This window comes from Protopterus annectens, chromosome 5.part0 (genome assembly GCF_019279795.1).
Source record: "Protopterus annectens isolate FY-2018-M chromosome 5.part0, PAN1.0, whole genome shotgun sequence".
Taxonomy (NCBI): Eukaryota; Metazoa; Chordata; order Ceratodontiformes; family Protopteridae; genus Protopterus; species Protopterus annectens.
In genome coordinates, this window is record NC_056735.1 from 304,076,843 (window position 1) to 304,100,329 (window position 23,487).

A 23,487-nucleotide genomic window follows, 5' to 3' on the forward strand; every position below is an offset into this window, starting at 1 on the left:
ATTCATATGCTGCATACTGTCAATATGTAGAACATAACATTACACTTAATCTATATAAACTGCAACTTACAAGTACTAGTAATGATTTAAATGAGCTGTAATTTAGGTAACAAGTTCAAACTGTTTTTTATGTGTTCATATGTCATTAAACAATGTTTAACTATTCATGTGTAATTTAGGACTGCTTTTGCCTTTGGGCGTTGGTTGTGGCTGAAAAGGGTTCATGGACCAGCTCACATACTCAATTAGCAAATGTGATAAAAAGACAGACCTGCACTTAATAAAAAAGTACTTCCATTCATAGCAGCCTATTCATGCTGTTCATATGGTGTTACCTGACTAAATTTAAGTTTGATGGCTGGCTACTCTTAGAACTTTTTCTAGCACAGTCTTCTGTAGTTGTACTGCCTCCTCCATGATTCACCAAATGTGCATACAGTTTTATTCCTTTTCAGTTTACTTTACCTATCTTAATTGTTGTCTATCTGTACATGATCTATCTATCTTTATTCTTGCCTAAGGAAATTAACATTTACTCCAAATTCAGAATGCAACCCTAAAGCACCTCTTCATCCAAGCCAAATGTTCCTGCTTCAACACAGGACATAGCACCTAAAGCACTATCCCTATCTTCTCTCCACTTCTCCACTCCTCTCATAAAATTATTGAAGGCTGACCCACTTTAAAAACTAACATAGATATCGTACATTGCATTTTCTTGTTTACTATAAGGTGCATATACAGTGTTTTTTTAGTTAACTAATCTTAACTACTCTGCTATTGCTTGCATTTCTGCCTTTTTTGTTTTTGAAATGTTTTGTGTTTTCACCTGGACTGAAGCTGAAATTGGTCAGTACTGATCAGTGTACTATCCCAGTATACAAATAAATAAAATGTGCTGTATTTTACTACATTTGAATCACCCCACCCCTTATATCTACATCAGTCTCTGTATCATCAGTAAACAGATTAATCATGTTCTCCATTTTCCTAGTTATAAATGGTGCATATCTGGTAAACGCAACATAATCTACTACAAACCCTGTTGTCTACTCTCAAGTGTGAACTGTCCAATTAGAGTATAGAGCAGAAAAGCACAAAATTATTAATCTGGCAGGCAGCTAAACTTTACTTTATGAAATGTGCTGCAGGCAGTTATTAACACTTCAAAGAAAATTCCCTTTTAGGGCATTTATTTGTGCCATGTGGGATATAGATGCATTGATTTTCTGCTCATTTCTAATTTTATGTTTTAAGAATAATAATAAAAGTTGAATAACACCAAGAAAATTATTTTCAAATCTGATTGCTTATAAGCAGATTGTGTTTTGACTTTTTTGAATACTTTTTTTTGTTGGTCATAAGTGCCAACTTTCGTGCTCCAGCTATGCACAATGCAGCATCTGTTTCACTTAACAACCTCTCTGTAACTCCTTGACCGAAACACAAAAGGTTTATTAACATTTTCATCAAAAAAAGAAAAAAAAAAGCTGTTCATCGATTGGAACCTTTAGTAACATACCAAACTTGATAGTCTTGGAATATCCTTACATGTGACTTATCCTTTACACTGTACAGTGAATACTTAGCAGCCAAAAGCAGTACTCTGCTGTTACTGATTCATAACAGCGCATTTTTAGCAAGCTAAAATGATATGCCCTTTTAACTTCAGTCATTTATGTTACCAACATGTGGATTAACAATTAGCACTACATGAGAAGCTAGTATGTCCATGTAAAAACATACTTATCAAGGAGAGTTCTTATTGGAGACTAGCAACAGTAATATTGCAAAGGTTTGTTCTGGACAGACAATCATTTCTTTTGAAGACCCGCCTTGAAGAAGACATTAATATGTCATAAGATAAACTTCGTAAAGACAAGCATTTTGCTTGCAGCATTAAAAAGAAAAAGCGCCAAGCATAAATTCATTATACAGAAACTGTTCTCCAATACAGAGACAAGGGCTGAAGGAAGAATATACCAATATGTAAGGCACAGTTAGCGTGACTGGAGATCGCCATTCACGAAGGAGTGCTTGGGGTATTTGTGCATTAGCCATTGTTCACAAACGAAACATGAGATAATGGGATGAGAACACAATATCGCTTACAGCATACATATCAAACGTCCAGGTTTTCACAGAATGTACACATTTATACCTCACATTTTTGGTCTGTTCCTCACAGAATCTATGTTCTTCTGGTAAATTGTTTAGGACTGAAATCACTAAGTAATTTCCCACATTTGAATTTCAGACTTCATTTTCCTCATAAAATGCATGCTAACACAAAACCTGTTAATGCAGCACCTTTCTAAGTTTATAACAGCAATAAAAATCTGTCCTTGATTTTGGACATCTGACCTCCCCATTATTTTTGGCTTTGTCCAGACATTTTTGGGCTAAGAGATTGAGGGGTATGGCATACAGTAATATGACAGAAGAGAAGGTAAAGAATGTTACTATACAAGGAAGGCATTTGAAGATCTAACCTTGGCTGACTAATAGGTAATGCTGTAGTGCCTTTGCATTGAAGGCAGCAATCATTCACAGATGAACAGAAGTATTCATGTTGCTATACTATTGGGAGCATCTTGTTCACCTCTGCAGGTTTTATTTCTTCATAAAGATCCACAGGAGGAAGAGCTGGTTAATGGCAGGAAGATTAGAACATTGCAAGTTTTAAACCGTAAACATTTTGGAGAGTGTGTGTGTGTGTGTGTGTGTGTGTGTGTGTGTGTGTGTGTGTGTGTGTGTGTGTGTGTGTGTGTGTTTATATGTGTGTATGTGTCTATATGCTTGTGAAACTATTTAAAATGTAACTTTTACTGATAATAAATGTGCTCTGTGCACAGTTTCTTGTATTGATTTACTAGATTTCTTGGAAGAAACATGGGAGTAATTTTGTTTTATACAGTATTATGTACTCCATGTCTGTGAAGGAGCATTTTAAAGAACAGGAGGAGGCCTGCCTACTTGTACATTATCTAATATGTTATTAATTAAAGCATTATTGCATTAGACACTGCAACATCTTTGCCTACTCTTTTGTTCTACTCTTTTTACAGTACAGAAAAGCTCTGCTGAAGTTGATGATCGACATGGCAGTGTATCTCGGAGCCAGCTCCTCAACAGCCAAGTCAGATATGAAAGCAGTTCTTCAGTTTGAGACGCAGTTGGCACAGGTCAGTAGATTGTGCCGTCATTTGAGTCCAGCTCTGCATTTAGTCTTTTAATGGTTATGCTTTTCTGTTTTTATAAATAAATAGCACTGTGTTCTGCAGGAAATATAATTCTCCATGCTTCTGCAAGACTGGAAATTGAAACTAGTGCTCAGGTTTTACATAATGTTTTCATTACAGATATGGCTTTGTCCACAGTGAAATTAATTTGGAGGTTTTAAATGATTGATATGCATTTTATTTAAGACATTATTAGCGAAGAATGAAAATATTTAGTTACAGTACATCAGTTCATAATCAGTTTTAACCCTTGCCCATAAATCACAGCAGACAATACCTACTTTTATGAGTCAATATGTTTTCTCTAAACCAATGGTGCATAACTCTATCATACATTAAGCAATCTTACAAGAACACTTGTTTATCAGTGCACTCTCTTCTCTGCTAAATAGAACTTGATAGATTATACGCCTGAGTAACAGTAACTGAATATGATTTATTTCAGATGAAATGTGAAGTAAGGCTTTCCTGCTACCAAAAACATTTCTTTTAAGGGTATGAATACATTTTCCATTGCATTACATTAGATGCTTTCAAAGAAGAGTACATGTACAATTAATCTCGGTTGTTGTATAATTATGACAGTGCAGGGATTTTCATCAAAAGAATAGCTGTTCATCATTTATATTTCCAAAGTCAGTATCCTACTGCAGGTGGTTCCATCAGTCTCTGCAACCCTATTTCAGAGCTAGCCTCATATTGTTTTTCTGCCTGTATTCCGTCCTCTAGTGCATACTGAAAGATTATGTTCACATGCATGACATTTACCAGAAATTTCTTAATTATATATTAAGAAGTAGAGTAATTAGTGACTGACCTATATGCCTCATGGCTGGTCCATCATTTTTTCCCAATACAGCTGACATTAAGGGTAAGATAATCATCTAAGAAATTAATTGATATGTAATCTAGCATCCTTTACTCATGACCAGGACAATTCTGCTACAAGAATTGATGGCCATACACCTTGAGATGAATGGTTGGGTGGAAATGCACTGCTGTTACAAAATAATGTCATAGATAGGGGTATGAGTCTTAAATCCAACACATCTGTTGCTAATGTGATAAAAGGACAGGGTTAAAAAAATAAGGTCTGCACCACTGTCACCCAAAATACGTATGCATGTGGTGACTGGCCTTAAGAGATTCCTGCAAAATTGCACACTGGTGATGACCATCACATCATCCCCAAATAAGCATTTGTCATACCACATAAGCTTTGCACCATCAGCTACATGATAGGCTTATAATTCTTTACTTCTACAGATTTTGTCTAGCACAGTCTGAGACCAGTGCCTTCTAATGCCAACCTGCATGCAGTAACTAAGACTTAACTCCTTTCATTTTCACAAACATACACACTGGCAACAATTTCTAAGAGGCTGTACTGAAATCTGTCCTGTAGAAATAACACCAGCCTGTATTCCTTGTATGTGGCTGCCAGTGCAACTTCTAATGTTATATCAAGTCTTCAGTTAGTGGCTATGCTTTTAACGTGCCAGACAATATTACATATGATACTTGAGAACCAGCCATCCCTTTCTACATAAGAGTAGATAACAGTAGTCACACCAATGTAGTGAGGATGTCATTCACTAAATATAAATCATCTACAATCTTTATCAAATGTATCAATAAAATCTCTACTTTAAAAATGATCTGATTACATATATAAGACAATATTTCTCTTACAAAGAAAAAAGCGAAAAAAATTATGTCAGACGGATAATTACAGAAAACCTATAACTGCATGTGCAATCATTATTTCCAATTACCTACAGCAGTTAACTGAAATCTAACAAGTCTAGAACCTAAGCATCTTGATATGGCTTTCTCTGCCAGTTAGAATTTTCTAAAGTCTAAATAAAAGTTACAGACAAAAAGAAGAGACAGCAGTGTCTGTGGTGCAGTGCACTCCATCATGGTCAGAAATATTTCAACGTCTAAAGTCTCACAAGCAACACGGAAAAGGAAAAGCAGTACTCTGATGAAATATGGTCTTTGAATTTAGAGATAGCAAAAATAAATCAATTAAAAAAAATAAAAAAGAGAAAAGAGCAGCAGCAAGTCTGATGCAGAATATTCTGGAATAGTTAAATATGTTTCTCTTCCTTTTACTTTTAAAAAAATTATTTTTGCTTCCCATAAGATCATCTCAGACAAAAACTAAACATTACCTTTTAAAACATAATAAATATAATACATTGTTATTGGAAGGCAATTTAATTATGAGTAAATACATTGTAAAACATTGTAATAACTGTCTACACCATAGAATTGGGTACTCCCTTATTATAGCGGCCTTGGCGACATTCATGTAGTGGCAGTACATGGGACAGGCTAATGCTTTCAATGGTATACTAACAACAATTATACATTACCAAAATGACAGCAACCAAGAAGCAGTGTCCAAAATAAATACATCACACCACCGAAAAGTTGAAGACTCATCTGTACAGTATTGACTTGGGTAATAATGTTATGTATAACATTACATCCTGAAGTCCCTGGACAGTTGCTGTAAAAGGATCCTAGGTCAGTCTACCTACCAGGTAATGACAATTGTTTACAACATTTATTTATTTATTTATTGATAGTCTAGCTCACTCAGTGTACAGAAAATGAAACAGTCATTAAATTGAGGTTTCGTATTATGACCTGCAAGTTGTACTACCTAGTGTTCCCATACTTGAAGCTGCTATAAAAAAAACACAACACCATGTTTGTACGATTGTAAACCAAAGGATGGGGCAAAGTAGGCATCCTGTCTACAGCATTACCAAATATACTGAATTAAGGCATTAACTGATACCACAAATATACACCATTATAACTGGTGATGAAGAAATGCATCAAAGAGATATCAAACAAAACTTTATTTATTGAAAAGAAGTGTAAAATGGTGGGCACATTTTTTTTTCATGTGGCCACATGTTTATTTTTACAATACACAAAATGAAAGAATTGGAGCAGAAAACTGCAGTCAAAGGAAAAAATATCAAAGATGAGTGTCATTTTTATGAACACTGTATAAATGACTATTAGAAAGAGGGTGCAAACAAAATAAAATGCATATAAAATTATAATAGGTAACAGGAGAAATGAGAGACACTTGTGAAGATTCCTAGCTTGACAGTGTTTGAATTAGACTTTAACACAAAAATGTAAAATCACATACAAAGAAGACAGATTTTAGAACTATGCAAAAATGTTAAGCATAGAAATTGAAACTAAAATAGCTGCCTTATTATGACATATGGCAGTGAAACAAATTACAAAACATGCACAGAACTGTAGCAGGGTCAGTTGGCATATTCCATGATAGTTTAGATAAGCTAAACAGCCATTTTGGAACCTAAAGATATAGAGAGACATAGAGATACATAAGTTAGGAAGTAGAAGACAGAATGAAAATGAGTACATGTAGCTGTATTATACTAGGCTGATGGCTCTAGCAATAAACTGTAAGTTAATGGACTTTAATGAAATTGTGACGAAAGGAGATACTGCAAGCCCAGCTAGCTGGAATTTTCTAAATAATTATATGTTATTTGTGAATATCAACATGATTTATATAGAAGTGTAACAAAGGGACATACTGCCAGCACAGATGTCTGCAATTTTGTTAATGGTTATGTGTCATTTGTGAATGTCAGCTTGCTTTATGTAAGATGCTTGTGTTAGAAACATATTAGAACTGTCCATGTATATATCAAATTACGTTTGTACAGACATGTGTTGAAAAGATATTTTATAAAGTACTAAGCTTAAAAATGGATCTGCAGTGTGCTCTGCTGGAAGAGAACAGAAATGTACATACACTAGTGTAACTGTTTAAATGTATATATTTTAACAGTTGAAACTGGAACACAGGGTGTTAACTTCATTCCAGCAAAACTTCAGAAAAATAGCTGAAATTAAATTACTTTATGACAGCAAGAGACAGGATGCCTATACTAGGAAGCTCTCTATGTTGACTTGAAGGAGACATAATTACTAGGCTTGAGATGTGGAAGTGTTTTTTTATGACTTCCAACAGCTGCACAGATCTGAGGAAAAACCCTTGTCTATGTATTTTCACATGTGGATGCTAAATACTGCTAGCTTTCAGCAGTGGGAGTTTCATTTGAGATAGAGTCAGATGACAAGAAATAATGTCATTCTGCAAGCTATCCCAGCAGTAATATTTGAGATATTAATTTAAGAATTCTCTGAGAGAGACTCTGCATTCTGTACTCTGTCTTTGACCTGACAACTAGAGAAGATCTATTCACCACACATCTACCTTGCTCTGTAGTAAGTTCTTAGGTTATATTATAACTTTCTTAGATATTGTCAGGAATATAGCAAAGCTTAGGTTAAATATTTTCTTTATTTATTTGAGACTGTCCTGCAATGTTGTTTTAAATATTTCCTGTGATTTTGATCTCTGATGTCACTGTAAACATATATTTAGTATTGTCTTGTTTTTTTTTATTATGTATTATTAAATATATTTAAACATTTCATTGTGGCTGATCTGTCTAGAGATATTTAAGTTCTGAGAGTACTTGCATATTTATAGTGGTGACACTGTGGGCCACTCCTAATAGCCTTGCTCTTGGTCAAACTACCATTTATATTGATAGTAACATTGCACAGCAAGATTGGACATCCTTTGTGAAGGGCTTTAAAGTAGCTGATAAGGCACTGGCTGGTGGCAGTGATAACTACCTTATAGTCTGGGCAAAAGGTGGCATAGTTAGTAAACCTGTGCCAGCCTTTCCCATGAGTGTGTGTGTGTGTGTGTGTGTGTGTGTGTGTGTGTGTGTGTGTGTGTGTGTGTGTGTGTGTATGTGTATGTGTATAAATCAAACCTCATAGAGTGTGTGTGTCAGCTATTTGGGCAGGGACATGAAGCACTAGTTGGGCACAGAGGGTGTTGGAGGTCTCAGCTGAGATCTCAACTCTATAGCCATACCAGTGGGGAGTCTTACTGGGGATCTGGAGAAAGAGGGAGAAACCAGCCCTGGACTGACTGTGATCTCTGTGTGCTCTTAAGTGAAATTGCACTTGGTGGAGAGAGATCCATCTGGAAATACTGTGTGTGCACTTTTCATCCTCCTAGCACACATCCTCCACTGGTGCTAGTGGTGAGGATTGAAGCTCCTTGATTACTGGTCCAGTGGTGGGGTGTCACAGAAATTATAAAAATGCAGTTAATAAACATGCAGCAGTGGCAAAGTTAGGTGGAGAGCACTGACTGGGCCTAGAAAACATTCAAGATTATGTTAGATCCATGGACATGTCAAAAATAAACACAATGATACTGAGTGATGTAAAGACAAATAGACTAATAAGTAAGAAAATGAAATAATTATACAAGAAAATGTGACTGAAGGAGATAGAAAATATATAAAGAAAATGCATAAATACCTCAGAAAACAACATGAGTTAAAGGGACAATGTAGATACTGTGGAAGAGAGTATCCTCATTTTCTACTCTAGAACATATTTATATGAAATACAAAGCAAATATTATATGCAAAAGTGGTAATATAAGGGTCCACAACGAAACAAGGGAAATACATGTCTGTGAGAAACAGAGCCAAAAGACAGAGCACAAGCACATATTAAGGAAGCAGGGTACAAAGCAGAGACAGAGATACAGAGACAGAAGAGAGTGATGACAAAAGCAAAGAAATATTAATAATGTGTTAAACAAGGACGTAGATTTGGTCAGGCACAGGATCATCTCAAACATAATTATCAGATGGGATATAGAAGGAATGCAGACAAGAAAACAGCTTACAATTCATATCAAATGGACTATTACTTGGGAAGTGTTGTTTTGAAAGATGGATCAGGATAATGAAAACAGAGTAGTATAAATATAGTATGTGTAAAAATGATAGAATACAGTCTGCTGTGGTATGACTTAGAAAAAAAAGAAACCCGAGGTTATAAAAATATTGTTTGTTCCTATAGTGGCTGTAAAGGATAAAAAAGAAAAAGGTGAGACGTGAAAAGAGTCTGGGCACGATTGAGGAATGAGGGGTTATCCACATAAAATCAGTGAAAGAATCTGATACAATTCAATACTAGTTACTAAGTCCATATAATGCAAAAAAAAAATCATTCAGAAATACTTGAATTCTAAAGAGAACCAAAGACATTGTTTTAAGAGCACTTACAGTTTTTCATTGATCATAGTATCATAGGAGATTACTAGGTTATTGACCCAGAGGTCATTTTAAGCCTAGTCAATACCCAAGACTGCATTTAGTGATAACTGCAAATGTCCAGGAGGGATAGATACTCAAAACTTCCAGATTTGGAATCACTGCATTCCATGTACTCAGATCCAACTCTTGGTAAAATACTTAACACATATGGGGTACTGGAGACTGTAAGGGCTACCAATTATCACTCTTTTAAGAATCTTCATTTCAAAAGACATTATGAGATTGAGGCATTAGTGGGATGCATAGCCGGCCTTAGGCATAGGTCAACTAGGCAGCTGCCTGGGGTGCCACTCTAGCAGGGGCACTTTTCCAGTATTTATTTAGTGTAGGTAGACTAGGATGGGGGCACTGAGTGGTGTGAGGGAGGCGCTGTAGAGCCCTTTTGTCTAGGGCACCAGTTGACCTAAGGCCACTCCTGGTGGGATGCTTCATATAGAATATAAATAAACAGACCATATCAAATACTAAGTCTAAAAGAATTCACAAGAAATAAGAACAAACACTTGTTGCAAAGGACTGTGTTGTGAAGGAGCAGAAAAATGCAAGTGTGAATCTTTGTTCAGCTCAGAGACCTACCATAAAATAAATAAGACAAAAGGCTGTTAATTATCGTGATGAGTGAAAAACCCCGCCATTAACAGGCAGTGTTCTTTTCCAAAGCCTTGTCATAATAGCACAACTGGTATAGGAATTAACTCTGAATGTGCATCTTGCTTTTATGTTGAGCTAGTGAGTGGCAGGTCCAATGAGATATTAGCAAACCTTTATGCCGATGAAGTCATCACTGAAATTAGAATGACTGCATTTGTTCATCTATTACATATGAGAGTGAATGCTTGTTTTCTTTTTACAGCTCATCTAACACTTATGTATTCTGTATAACATAAGATCAACTGTATGATCAAATAAAATATGGAAACACACACATATATATATATATATATATATATATATATATATATATATATATATATATATATATATATAAGTGTGTGTGCACCACATTTAATCTAAAACATCCAATGTAATTTATAATAATACTGACCACAAAAGGTCAAGAACAATTTATCGGACACTCTACTACACATTTGGCACATGTAACTTCTAAAAAAAAAATAAATAAATAAATATATATATATATATATATATATATATATATATGTTTACTAACTTTGAAATTTCACAAACAAGGGGTAAGAACAAATTTCCTAATCCCTACATTTGTGTGAGCTCATAAATCTGTTGATCAACTGCCTAGTTAGCCATATGCTGGTGACCTAATAGCTGTCAACCTAACACATTCTTGAAAGCATCACTAATACCAATATATATATATATATATATATATATATATATATATATATATATATATATATATTGATGTCCGATAGATATCTCCGATTGTTCCAGGAGCAATAAAGGAGTCTGTCTATATCATCGCATATATGGCACAATTTTCCACTTGTCAATTGTTCCACAATGTAAACTTACACTCCGCAGTATACTCTACATATCGGCATTCCAAACTTCGTGCTTTTAAGTTTACGGGATTATGGTGTTTCGGCTTTACAGTCTCGTGATACTGAATTTCATGATTTTAGTATTTTGAGATTATAAAGTGGAACCATATATATATATATATATATATATATATATATATATATATATATATATATATATATATATATATATATATATATATATGGGTCTACCTGATAACACCGACACGCCAAAACACCGACAACGCAATAACCGACATGAAAAAAAATGAATATTCAAAAACACGAAACTTCACATGCCCAACATACCATAATCCCGACAATCAACAAAACAAATACCTTTCCCGAAAAACACACACACAACACAAGCACACCAAAAACTTTACAAACCTACACTAAACCTTACATACACAGCTATCTATGCACTAACCTTAACCCAAACCCTAACCCTAAGGTCCGTCACTATCGCACACTTACCTTACCCGCACCCTAACCCTAACTCACTTAATCCGCTGCTAACCTTCAAGTCTGTCACTATCGCACACATACCTTACCCGCACCTTAACCCTAACTCACTTAACCCACCCCTAAACCTAAAGTCCGTCACTATCGCACACTAACCTGACCCGCACCCTACCCTAGCGTCCGTCACTATCACACACTTACATTATCCACACCCTGACCCTAACGTCTGTCCCTATCACACACTTACCTTAACATGTTAGTGTTCTCAGCATCGGGATTCTCAACTTTCAGTCTTCTCCATTGTCGATCTTCCGGTGTCGGTATTCTTGTTGTCAGCGTTGTAGAATTTCAGCATTTTCAGGTAGGGCTATATATATATATATATATATATATATATATATATATATATATATATATAGATATATATAGATATATATATATATATATATATATATATATATATATATATCTCTCTCTCTCTCTATATATATATATATATATATATATATATATATATATATAAATAAATAAATAAATATATATATATATATATATATATATATATATATATATATATAGTATTAGCAGTGCCAACTGTCTGTTTTTGTCTAAATTATCTAGAAATCAAACAGATTTCCAGTAGTAAAGAAAACACTGTATGAACTCCAGCATTCTGTTAAAACGAAAAAGAAACAGACTGTTGGAGTTTGCTAAATTGGCAGATTTGCTATGCTTTTTTACAGAAAAGCATAGTAAATTGGCAGAAAAAAAGCATCCCTAGTGAAAAAAGAGGGCATTCCTCCTCACCTGATGTGATGATGATATCATGAAATGGACAGCAGTGGGAGAGAGGGGAAAAGATGGGCAGGGTTATGGGAAGTGCGAGAAGTGTGGCCTTGGTCCAGTTCTGGTCACAATGAAAGGTGGTAACCCTAATATATGGATGTGTATAAATATCGTGTTTAATCATTATCTCTTAAATATTCTAAACGTTAGTACAGGTTCAGCATAACATTGCTCTGCACATTTGTCCACACCACCTGACCTTGTAAAAAGTTGTATCTTTAAATAAACAGTATGCATTCACTCATTTTCCTTTGTTTTCTGGGTAAATGAGTTGATCTGCTAACCCTTTTCTGCCATGACCCAGATATTAACAAGTAACAACTTAATACTACAGCATACACAATATGTAATAATCATGCAACTTTGCAGTTGTACAGAGTATGTGGTATAAAGGTAAAACAATGAAAGCTGAAACTCTGAGCAATAGGCTAGTAATAAGACGATCTAAAATAAGTGTGTGCGTGCGTATATATATATATATATATATATATATATATATATATATATATATATATATTTAATATTCAGGACATACTTACAACCTATGGCCTGAAACAAGGGTTATACAAACTTACAGGCAACAAGAATAGTAGAGCCTGCAGATGACTTCTTATGGTGCAATGATGAAGTAAAGAAAGACAAATTATTTTCCAGTGGGAACCTCTTTTGTTTTAGCTAAAGAAAAAATAAGTGCATTTGAAAGCCTACAAAACTTTCCAATACTATGCATTAGCATTATGACTGAATTACCACTGATGACCTCAACATGTAGGTGAGATGGTGAGATCAATGACAAAGGTATGGGCTGAATGTTTGAAACCTGTGAACCTTTCTTTACAAGAATCAGTCTAATACTGGGAACGTGCATTGCTTTATAACTGTGACATTTTTAACTTAAGATAATCAAATGTGCTGTTCTGAATCTGCAGGTTATTATATTGATAGTCTTGTTGGAAATGCTTACTCAGCAATTATTTTAAGCTCTATATTATATGTACCTTCGTTGAAGGTTGTGCGTCAGGCCTGGCAAGCCGGTACGTAAAAATCAACTGCCAATCATTAGCGGACCGGAGTTCCGCTGTGGCGACCCCTAACCGGGAAAAGCCGAAAGACACAAATTATATGTACCCCCAAAGAGACTCTACCTTACAATTGACCTACCACACACCCTTCCAATGGCACTTTTGTTGTACTGAACTTAAGCCTGATTAGTTTGTCTTGGGTAGCTTGTTCTCATCCATCAGATTTTGTCTAGCACAGTCTGAGACCAGTGCCTTCTAATGCCAACCTACATGCAGTAACTGAGACTTAACTCCTTTCGTTTTCACAGACATACACACTGGCAACAATTTCTAAGAGGCTGTACTGAAATCTGTCCTGTAGAAATAACACCAGCCTGTATTCCTTGTATGTGGCTGCCAGTGCAACTTCTAATCTTATATCAAGTCTTCAGTTAGTGGCTATGCTTTTAACGTGCCAGACAATATTACATATGATACTTGAGAACCAACCATCCCTTTCTACATAAGAGTAGATAACAGTTGTCACACCAATGTAGTGAGGATGTCATTCACTAAATATAAATCATCTACAATCTTTATCAAATGTATCAATAAAATCTCTACTTTAAAAATGATCTGATTACATATATAAGACAATATTTCTCTTACAAAGAAAAAAGCGAAGAAAATTATGTCAGACGGATAATTACAGAAAACCTATAACTGCATGTGCAATCATTATTTCCAATTACCTACAGCAGTTAACTGAAATCTAACAAGTCTAGAACCTAAGCATCTTGATATGGCTTTCTCTGCCAGTTAGAATTTTCTAAAGTCTAAATAAAAGTTACAGACAAAAAGAAGAGACAGCAGTGTCTGTGGTGCAGTGCACTCCATCATGGTCAGAAATATTTCAATGTCTAAAGTCTCACAAGCAACACGGAAAAGGAAAAGCAGTACTCTGATGAAATATGGTCTTTGAATTTAGAGATAGCAAAAATAAATAAATCAATTAAAAAAAATAAAAAAGAGAAAAGAGCAGCAGCGAGTCTGATGCAGAATATTCTGGAATAGTTAGATATGTTTCTGTTTTACTTTTAAAAAAATCATTTTTGCTTCCCATAAGATCATCTCAGACAACAACTAAACATTACCTTTTAAAACATAATAAATATAATACATTGTTATTGGAAGGCAATTTAATTATGAGTAAATACATTGTAAAACACTGTAATAACTGTCTACACCATAGAATTGGGTACTCCCTTATTATAGCGGCCTTGGCGACATTCATGTAGTGGCAGTACATGGGACGGGATAATGCTTTCAATGGTATACTAACAACAATTATACATTACCAAAATGACAGCAACCAAGAAGCAGGGTCCAAAATAAATACATCACACCACCGAAAAGTTGAAGACTCATCTGTACAGTATTGACTTGGGTAATGTTATGTATAACATTACATCCTGAAGTCCCTGGACAGTTGCTGTAAAAGTATCCTAGGTCAGTCTACCTGCCAGGTAATGACAGTTGTTTACAACATTTATTTATTTTTTGATAGTCTAGCTCACTCAGTGTACAGAAAATGAAACAGTCATTAAATTGAGGTTTCGTACTATGACCTGCAAGTTGTACTACCTAGTGTACCCATACTTGAAGCTGCTATAAAACACACACAACACCATGTTTGTAAGATTGTAAACCAAAGGATGGGACATAGTAGGCATCCTGTCAACAGCATTACCAAATGTACTGAATTAAGGCATTAACTGACACCACAAATATACACCATTATAACTGGTGATGAAGAAATGCATCCAAGAGATATCAAACAAAACTTTATTTACTGAAAAGAAGTGTAAAATGCTGGGAACATTTTTTTTTTCATGTGGCCACATGTTTATTTTTCCAATACACAAAATGAAAGAATTGGAGCAGAAAACTGCAGTCAAAGGAAAAAAGATCAAAGATGAGTGTCATTTTTATGAATAGTGTATAAATGACTATTAGAAAGAGGGTGCAAACAAAATAAAATGCATATAAAATTATAATAGGTAACAGGAGAAATGAGAGACACTTGTGAAGATTCCTAGCTTGACAGTGTTTGAATCAGACTTTAACACAAAAATGTAAGATCACATACAAAGAAGACAGATTTTAGAACTATGCAAAAATGTTAAGCATAGAAATTGAAACTAAAATAGCTGCCTTATTATGACATATGGCAGTGAAACAAATTACAAAACATGCACAGAACTGTAGCAGGGTCAGTTGGCATATTCCATGATAGTTTAGATAAGCTAAACAGCCATTTTGGAACCTAAAGATATAGAGAGACATAGAGATACATAAGTTAGGAAGTAGAAGACAGAATGAAAATGAGTACATGTAGCTGTATTATACTAGGCTGATGGCTCTAGCAATAAACTGTAAGTTAATGGACTTTAATGAAATTGTGACGAAAGGAGATACTGCAAGCCCAGCTAGCTGGAATTTTCTAAATAATTATATGTTATTTGTGAATATCAACATGATTTATATAGAAGTGTAACAAAGGGACATACTGCCAGCACAGCTGCCTGCAATTTTGTTAATGGTTATGTGTCATTTGTGAATGTCAGCTTGCTTTATGTAAGATGCTTGTGTTACAAATGTATTCGAACTGTCATGTATATATCAAATTACGTTTGTACAGACATGTGTTGAAAAGATATTTCATAAAGTACTAAGCTTAAAAATGGATCCACAGTGTGCTCTGCTGGAAGAGAACAGAAATGCACATACACTAGTGTAACTGTTTAAATGTATATATTTTAACAGTTGAAACTGGAACACAGGGCATTAACTTCATTCCAGCAAAACTTCAGAAAAATAGCTGGAATTAAATTACTTTATGACAGCAAGAGACAGGATGCCTATACTAGGAAGCTCTCTATGTTGTCTTGAAGGAGAAATAATTACTAGGCTTGAGATGTGGAAGCGTTTTTTTATGACTTCCAACAGCTGCACAGATCTGAGAAAAAACCCTTGTCTATGTATTTTCACAGGTGGATGCTAAATACTGCTAGCTTTCAGCAGTGGGAGTTTCATTTGAGATAGAGTCAGATGACAAGAAATAATGTCATTCTGCAAGCTATCCCAGAAGTAATATTTGAGATGTTAATTTAAGAATTCTCTGAGAGAGACTCTGCATTCTGTACTCTGTCTTTGACCTGACAACTAGAGAAGATCTATTCACCACACATCTACCTTGCTCTGTAGTAAGTTCTTAGGTTATAGTATAACTTTCTTAGATATTGTCAGGAATATAGCAAAGCTTAGGTTAGATATTTTCTTTATTTATTTGAGACTGTCCTGCAATGTTGTTTTAAATATTTCCTGTGATTTTGATCTCTGATGTTATTGTAAATATATATTTCGTATTGTCTTGTTTTTTTATTATGTATTATTAAATATATTTAAACATTTCATTGTGGCTGATCTGTCTAGAGATATTTAAGTTCTGAGAGTACTTGCATATTTATTTGGTGACACTGTGGGCCACTCCTAATAGCCTTGCTCTTTGTCAAACTACCATTTATATTGATAGTAACATTGCACAGCAAGATTGGACATCCTTTGTGAAGGGCTTTAAAGTAGCTGATAAGGCACTGGCTGGTGGCAGTGATAACTACTTTATAGTCTGGGCAAAAGGTGGCATAGTTAGTAAACCTGTGCCAGCCTTTCCCATGAATGTGTGTGTGTGTGTGTGTGTGTGTGTGTGTGTGTGTGTGTGTGTGTGTGTGTGGATGTGTGTATAAATCAAACCTCATAGAGTGTGTGTGTCAGCTATTTGGGTAGGGACATGAAGCACTAGTTGGGCACAGAGGGTGTTGGAGGTCTCAGCCGAGATCTCAACTCTATAGCCATACCAGTGGGGAGTCTTACTGGGGATCTGGAGAAAGAGGGAGAAACCAGTCCTGGACTGACTGTGATCTCTGTGTGCTCTTAAGGGAAATTGCACTTGGTGGAGAGAGCTGCATCTGGAAATACTGTGTGTGCACTTTTCATCCTCCTAGCACACATCCTCCACTGGTGCTAGTGGTGAGGATTGAAGCTCCTTGATTACTGGTCCAGTGGTGGGGTGTCACAGAAATTATAAAAATGCAATTAATAAACATGCAGCAGTGGCAAAGTTAGGTGGACAGCACTGATTAAGCATAGAAAAGATTCAAGATTATGTCAGATCCATCGACATGTCAGAAATAAACACAATGATACGGAGTGATGTAAAGACAAATAGACTAATAAGTAAGAAAATGAAATAATTATACAAGAAAAACGTGACTGAAGGAGATAGAAAATATATAAAGAAAATTAATAAATACCTCAGAAAACAAAATGAGTTAAAGAGACAGTGTAGATACTGTGGAAGAGAGTATCCTCATTTTCTACTCTAGAACATGTTTATATGAAATACAAAGCAAAACAAAAAAAAATAACTATTATATGCAAAAGTGGTAATATAAGGGTCAACAACGAAATGAGGGAAATACATGTCTGTGAGAAACAGAGCCAAAAGACAGAGCACAAGCACATATTAAGGAAGCAGGGTACAAAGCAGAGACAGAGATACAGAGACAGAAGAGAGTGATGACAAAAGCAAAGAAATATTAATAATGTGTTAAACAAGGACGTAGATTTGGTCAGGCACAGGATCATCTCAAACATAATTATCAGATGGGATATAGAAGGAATGCAGACAAGAAAACAGCTTACAATTCATATCAAATGGACTATTACTTGGGAAGCGTTGTTTTGAAAGATGGATCAGGATAAAGAAAACAGAGTAGTATAAATATAGTATGTGTAAAAATGATAGAATACAGTCTGCTGTGGTATGACTTAGAAAAAAAAGAAACTCGAGGTTATAAAAATATTGTTTGTTCCTATAGTGGCTGTAAAGGATAAAAAAGAAAAAGGTGAGAAGTGAAAAGAGTCTGGGCACGATTGAGGAATGAGGGGTTATCCACATAAAATCAGTGAAAGAATCTCATACAATTCAATACTAGTTACTAAGCCCATATAATGCAAAAAAAAATCATTCAGAAATACTTGAATTCTAAAGAGAACCAAAGGCATTGTTTTAAGAGCACTTACAATTTTTAATTGATCATAGTAACATAGGAGATTACTAGGTTATCGACCCAGAGGTCATTTTAAGCCTAGTCAATACCCAAGACTGCATTTAGTGATAACTGCAAATGTCCAGGAGGGATAGATACTCAAAACTTCCAGATTTGGAATCACTGCATTCCATGTACTCAGATCCAACTCTTGGTAAAATACTTAACACATATGGGGTACTGGAGACTGTAAGGGCTACCAATTATCACTCTTTTAACAATCTTCATTTCAAAAGACATTATGAGATCAAGGCATTAGTGGGATGCATAGCCGGCCTTAGGCATAGGTCAACTAGGCAGCTGCCTAGGGTGCCAGTCTAGCAGAGGCACTTTTCCAGTATTTATTAGGTGTAGGTAGACTAGGATGGGGGCACTAAGTGGTGTGAGGGAGGCGCTGTAGAGCCCTTTTGTCTAGGGCAACAGTTGACCTAAGGCCACTCCTGGTGGGATGCTTCATATAGAATATAAATAAACAGACCATATCAAATACTAAGTCTAAAAGAATTCACAAGAAATAAGAACAAACACTTGTTGCAAAGGACTGTGTTGTGAAGGAGCAGAAAAATGCAAGTCTGAATCTTTGTTCAGCTCAGAGCCCTACCATAAGATAAATAAGACAAAAGGCTGTTAATTATAGTGATGAGTGAAAAACTTGTTACAAAGGACTGTGCTGTTAAGGAGCAGAAAAACGCAAGTGTGAATCTTTGTTCAGCTCAGAGACCTACCATAAGATAAATAAGACAAAAGGCTGTTAATTATAGTGATGAGTGAAAAACCCCGCCATTAACAGGCAGTGTTCTTTTCCAAAGCCTTGTCATAATAGCACAACTGGTAAAGGAATTAACTCTGAATGTGCATCTTGCTTTTATGTTGAGCTAGTGAGTGGCAGGTCCAATGAGATATTAGCAAACCTTTATGCCGATGAAGTCCTAGTGAGTTATAAACTATCACTGAAATTAGAATGACTGCATTTGTTCATCTATTACATATGAGAGTGAATGCTTGTTTTCTTTTTACAGCTCATCTAACACTTATGTATTCTGTATAACATAAGATCAACTGTATGATCAAATAAAATATGGAAACATATATATATATGTATATATATATATATATATATATATATATATATATATATATATATATATATATATATATATATGTCTGTGTGTGTGTGCACCACATTTAATCTAAAACATCCAATGTCATTTATAATAATATTGACCACAAAAGGTCAAGAACAATTTATCGGACACTCTACTACACATTTGGCACATGCAACTTCTAAAAAAAAAAAAAAATAAATAAATATATATATATATATATATATATATATATATATATATATATATATGTTTACTAACTTTGAGATTTCACAAACAAGGGGTAAGAACAAATTTCCTAATCCCTACATTTGTGTGAGCTCATAAATCTGCTGATCAACTGCCTAGTTAGCCATATGCTGGTGACCTAATAGCTGTCAACCTAACACATTCTTGAAAGCATCACTAATACCAATATATATATATATATATATATATATATATATATATATATATATATATATATATATATATATATTGATGTTCGATAGATATCTCCGATTGTTCCAGGAGCAATAAAGGAGTCTGTCTATATCATCGCATATATGGCACAATTTTCCACTTGTCAATTGTTCCACAATGTAAACTTACACTCCGCAGTATACTCTACATATCGGCATTCCAAACTTCGTGCTTTTAAGTTTACGGGATTATGGTGTTTCGGCTTTACAGTCTCGTGATACTGAATTTCATGATTCTAGTATTTTGAGATTATAAAGTGGAACCATATATATATATATATATATATATATATATATATATATATATATATATATATATATATATATGGGTCTACCTGATAACACCAACACGCCAAAACACTGACAACGCAATAACCGACACGAAAAAAAAACGAATATTCAAAAACACGAAACTTCACATGCCCAACATACCACAATCCCGACAATCAACAAAACAAATACCTTTCCCGAAAAACACACACACAACACAAGCACACCAAAAACTTTACAAACCTACACTAAACCTTACATACACAGCTATCTATGCACTAACCTTAACCCAAACCCTAACCCTAAGGTCCGTCACTATCGCGCACTTACCTTACCCGCACCCTAACCCTAACTCACTTAATCCGCCCCTAACCTTCAAGTCTGTCACTATCGCACACTTACTTTACCCGCACCTTAACCCTAACTCACTTAACCCACCCCTAAACCTAAAGTCCATCAGTATCGTACACTTACCTGACCCGCACCCTACCCTAACGTCTGTCACTATCACACACTTACCTTACCCACACCCTGACCCTAACGTCTGTCCCTATCACACACTTACCTTAACATGTTAGTGTTCTCAGCATCGGGATTCTCAACTTTCGGTCTTCTCCATTGTCGATCTTCCGGTGTCGGTGTTCTTGTTGTCAGCGTTGTGGAATTTCAGCATTTTCAGGTAGACCTATATATATATATATATATATATATATATATATATATATATATATATATATATCTTTCTCTCTCTCTCTGTATATATCTATCTAGTATTAGCAGTGCCAACTGTCTGTTTTTGTCTAAATTATCTAGAAATCAAACAGATTTCCAGTAGTAAAGAAAACACTGTATGAACTCCAGCATTCTGTTAAAACGAAAAAGAAACAGACTGTCGGAGTTTGCTAAATTGGCAGATTTACTATGCTTTTTTACAGAAAAGCATAGTAAATTGGCAGAAAAAAAGCATCCCTAGTGAAAAAAGAGGGCATTCCTCCTCACCTGATGTGATGATGATATCATGAAATGGACAGCAGTGGGAGAGAGGGGAAAAGATGGGCAGGGTTATGGGAAGTGCGAGAAGTGTGGCCTTGGTCCAGTTCTGGTCACAATGAAAGGTGGTAACCCTAATATATGGATGTGTATAAATATACGTGTTTAATCATTATCTCTTAAATATTCTAAACGTTAGTACAGGTTCAGCATAACATTGCTCTGCACATTTGTCCACACCACCTGACCTTGTAAAAAGTTGTATCTTTAAATAAACAGTATGCATTCACTCATTTTCCTTTGTTTTCTGGGTAAATGAGCTGATCTGCTAACCCTTTTCTGCCATGACCCAGATATTAACAAGTAACAACTTAATACTACAGCATACACAATATGTAATAATCATGCAACTTTGCAGTTGTACAGAGTATGTGGTATAAAGGTAAAACAATGAAAGCTGAAACTCTGAGCAATAGGCTAGTAATAAGACGATCTAAAATAAGTGTGTGCGCGCGTATATATATATATATATATATATATATATATATATATATATTTAATATTCAGGACATACTTACAACCTATGGCCTGAAACAAGGGTTATACAAACTTACAGGCAACAAGAATAGTAGAGCCTGCAGATGACTTCTTATGGTGCAATGATGAAGTAAACAAAGACAAATTATTTTCCAGTGGGGACCTCTTTTCTTTTAGCTAAAGAAAAAATAAGTGCATTTGAAGCCTGCAAAACTTTCCAATACTATGCATTAGCATTATGACTAGATTACCACTGATGACCTCAACATGTAGGTGAGATGGTGAGATCAACGACAAAGGTATGGGCTGAATGTTTGAAACCTGTGAACCTTTCTTTACAAGAATCAATCTAATACTGGGAATGTGCATTGCTTTATAACTGTGACATTTTTAACTTAAGATAATCAAATGTGCTGTTCTGAATCTGCAGGTTATTATATTGATAGTCTTGTTGGAAATGCTTACTCAGCAATTATTTTAAGCTCTATATTATATGTACCTTCGTTGAAGGTTGTGCATCAGGCCTGGCAAGCCGGTATGTAAAAATCAACTGCCAATCATTAGTACCGCTGTGGCGACCCCTAACCGGGAAAAGCCGAAAGACACAAATTATATGTACCCCCAAAGAGACTCTACCTTACAATTGACCTACCACACACCCTTCCAATGGCAGTTTTGTTGTACTGAACTTAAGCCTGATTAGTTTGTCTTGGGTAGCTTGTTCTCATCCATCAAGTGCCTTAAATAAAATTAAGCTGTCATAAGTGAAGTAACCTATGAAATAAATCCTCATCACAGACATTACTGTTAAATCTGGATGAACTATTTATGTTCAAAAGAGTCTTGGGAAAGGGTAACTTCTTCAGATTCATTATATCAGCTCAGCTTCAGCTTATTAATCACGGAACAGTGCAAGTTCACAATATTATGCTTTTCACTGCAAGTACATCATTTGATGTTAAGCTATTATTTCTCAAAGTGGGCTGAGTAGATGGGGTTGCAGTGAGCAGATATTTTACAATGAAATTCACTAACTATTGAAACCAATCACTGACTTCTAGCATAGTCATAAATTATTAGAGGTATTAACACAGTTGTAACTTGCATCATGTAGATAAAGCTATTAAGGGATGAAAGAGAGAGAGAGACAGAGAGAGAGAGAGAGAGAGTACAAAGTAAGGTAAGTTCGGAACATTCCTCATCATTTTTGCATATGGCAGCAGTCAAGGAAAGAATAATTTAAGTTTGCATTATGTGTGGGAAAGTGACAAAGGACAGCAAGTAATGACTGGAAATAGGGCAGCTTCCTTTTTAGGTTAGAGTTATGACAATCCACTAGCAAACAAAGTTATTTCCAGGAAAATCATTAAATGTATATGAATACTGAACTAGTCAATCTGACCATTGAGCTGTTATTTTTTTTTCAATAAAAGCCAGCTGAAGCAATGGATGCTTGAATAATTCCAAGAAATGTTGCAAAACCGTCAAGCATTCATACCTACCACTGGGTTATCATCTCCCTTCTATCATCCCTTCATGAAGCAAAACTACAAGACATCACTACACCTTTGGTTTTCAGACTAGATGTAACTGAATGAGTTTAATAACATCTACAGATGTTTATTCCCACTATATGAAGACCCTCAAGGAATTGATTTAAATCTGTCTAAGCAGAAGG

General features: G+C 35.1%; 1 protein-coding gene across 1 annotated transcript in view; it reads left to right on the forward strand.

Moving 5' to 3' along the window:
* PHEX (phosphate regulating endopeptidase homolog X-linked) overlaps window positions 1-23,487 on the forward strand; it is a 1,091,028-nt gene that overhangs the window by 308,749 nt on the left and 758,792 nt on the right. Inside the window, exon 7 of the mRNA XM_044072288.1 lies at window positions 3,069-3,185. Coding sequence (XP_043928223.1) covers window positions 3,069-3,185 — 117 coding nt within the window. The remainder of the gene's footprint in view (window positions 1-3,068; window positions 3,186-23,487) is intronic.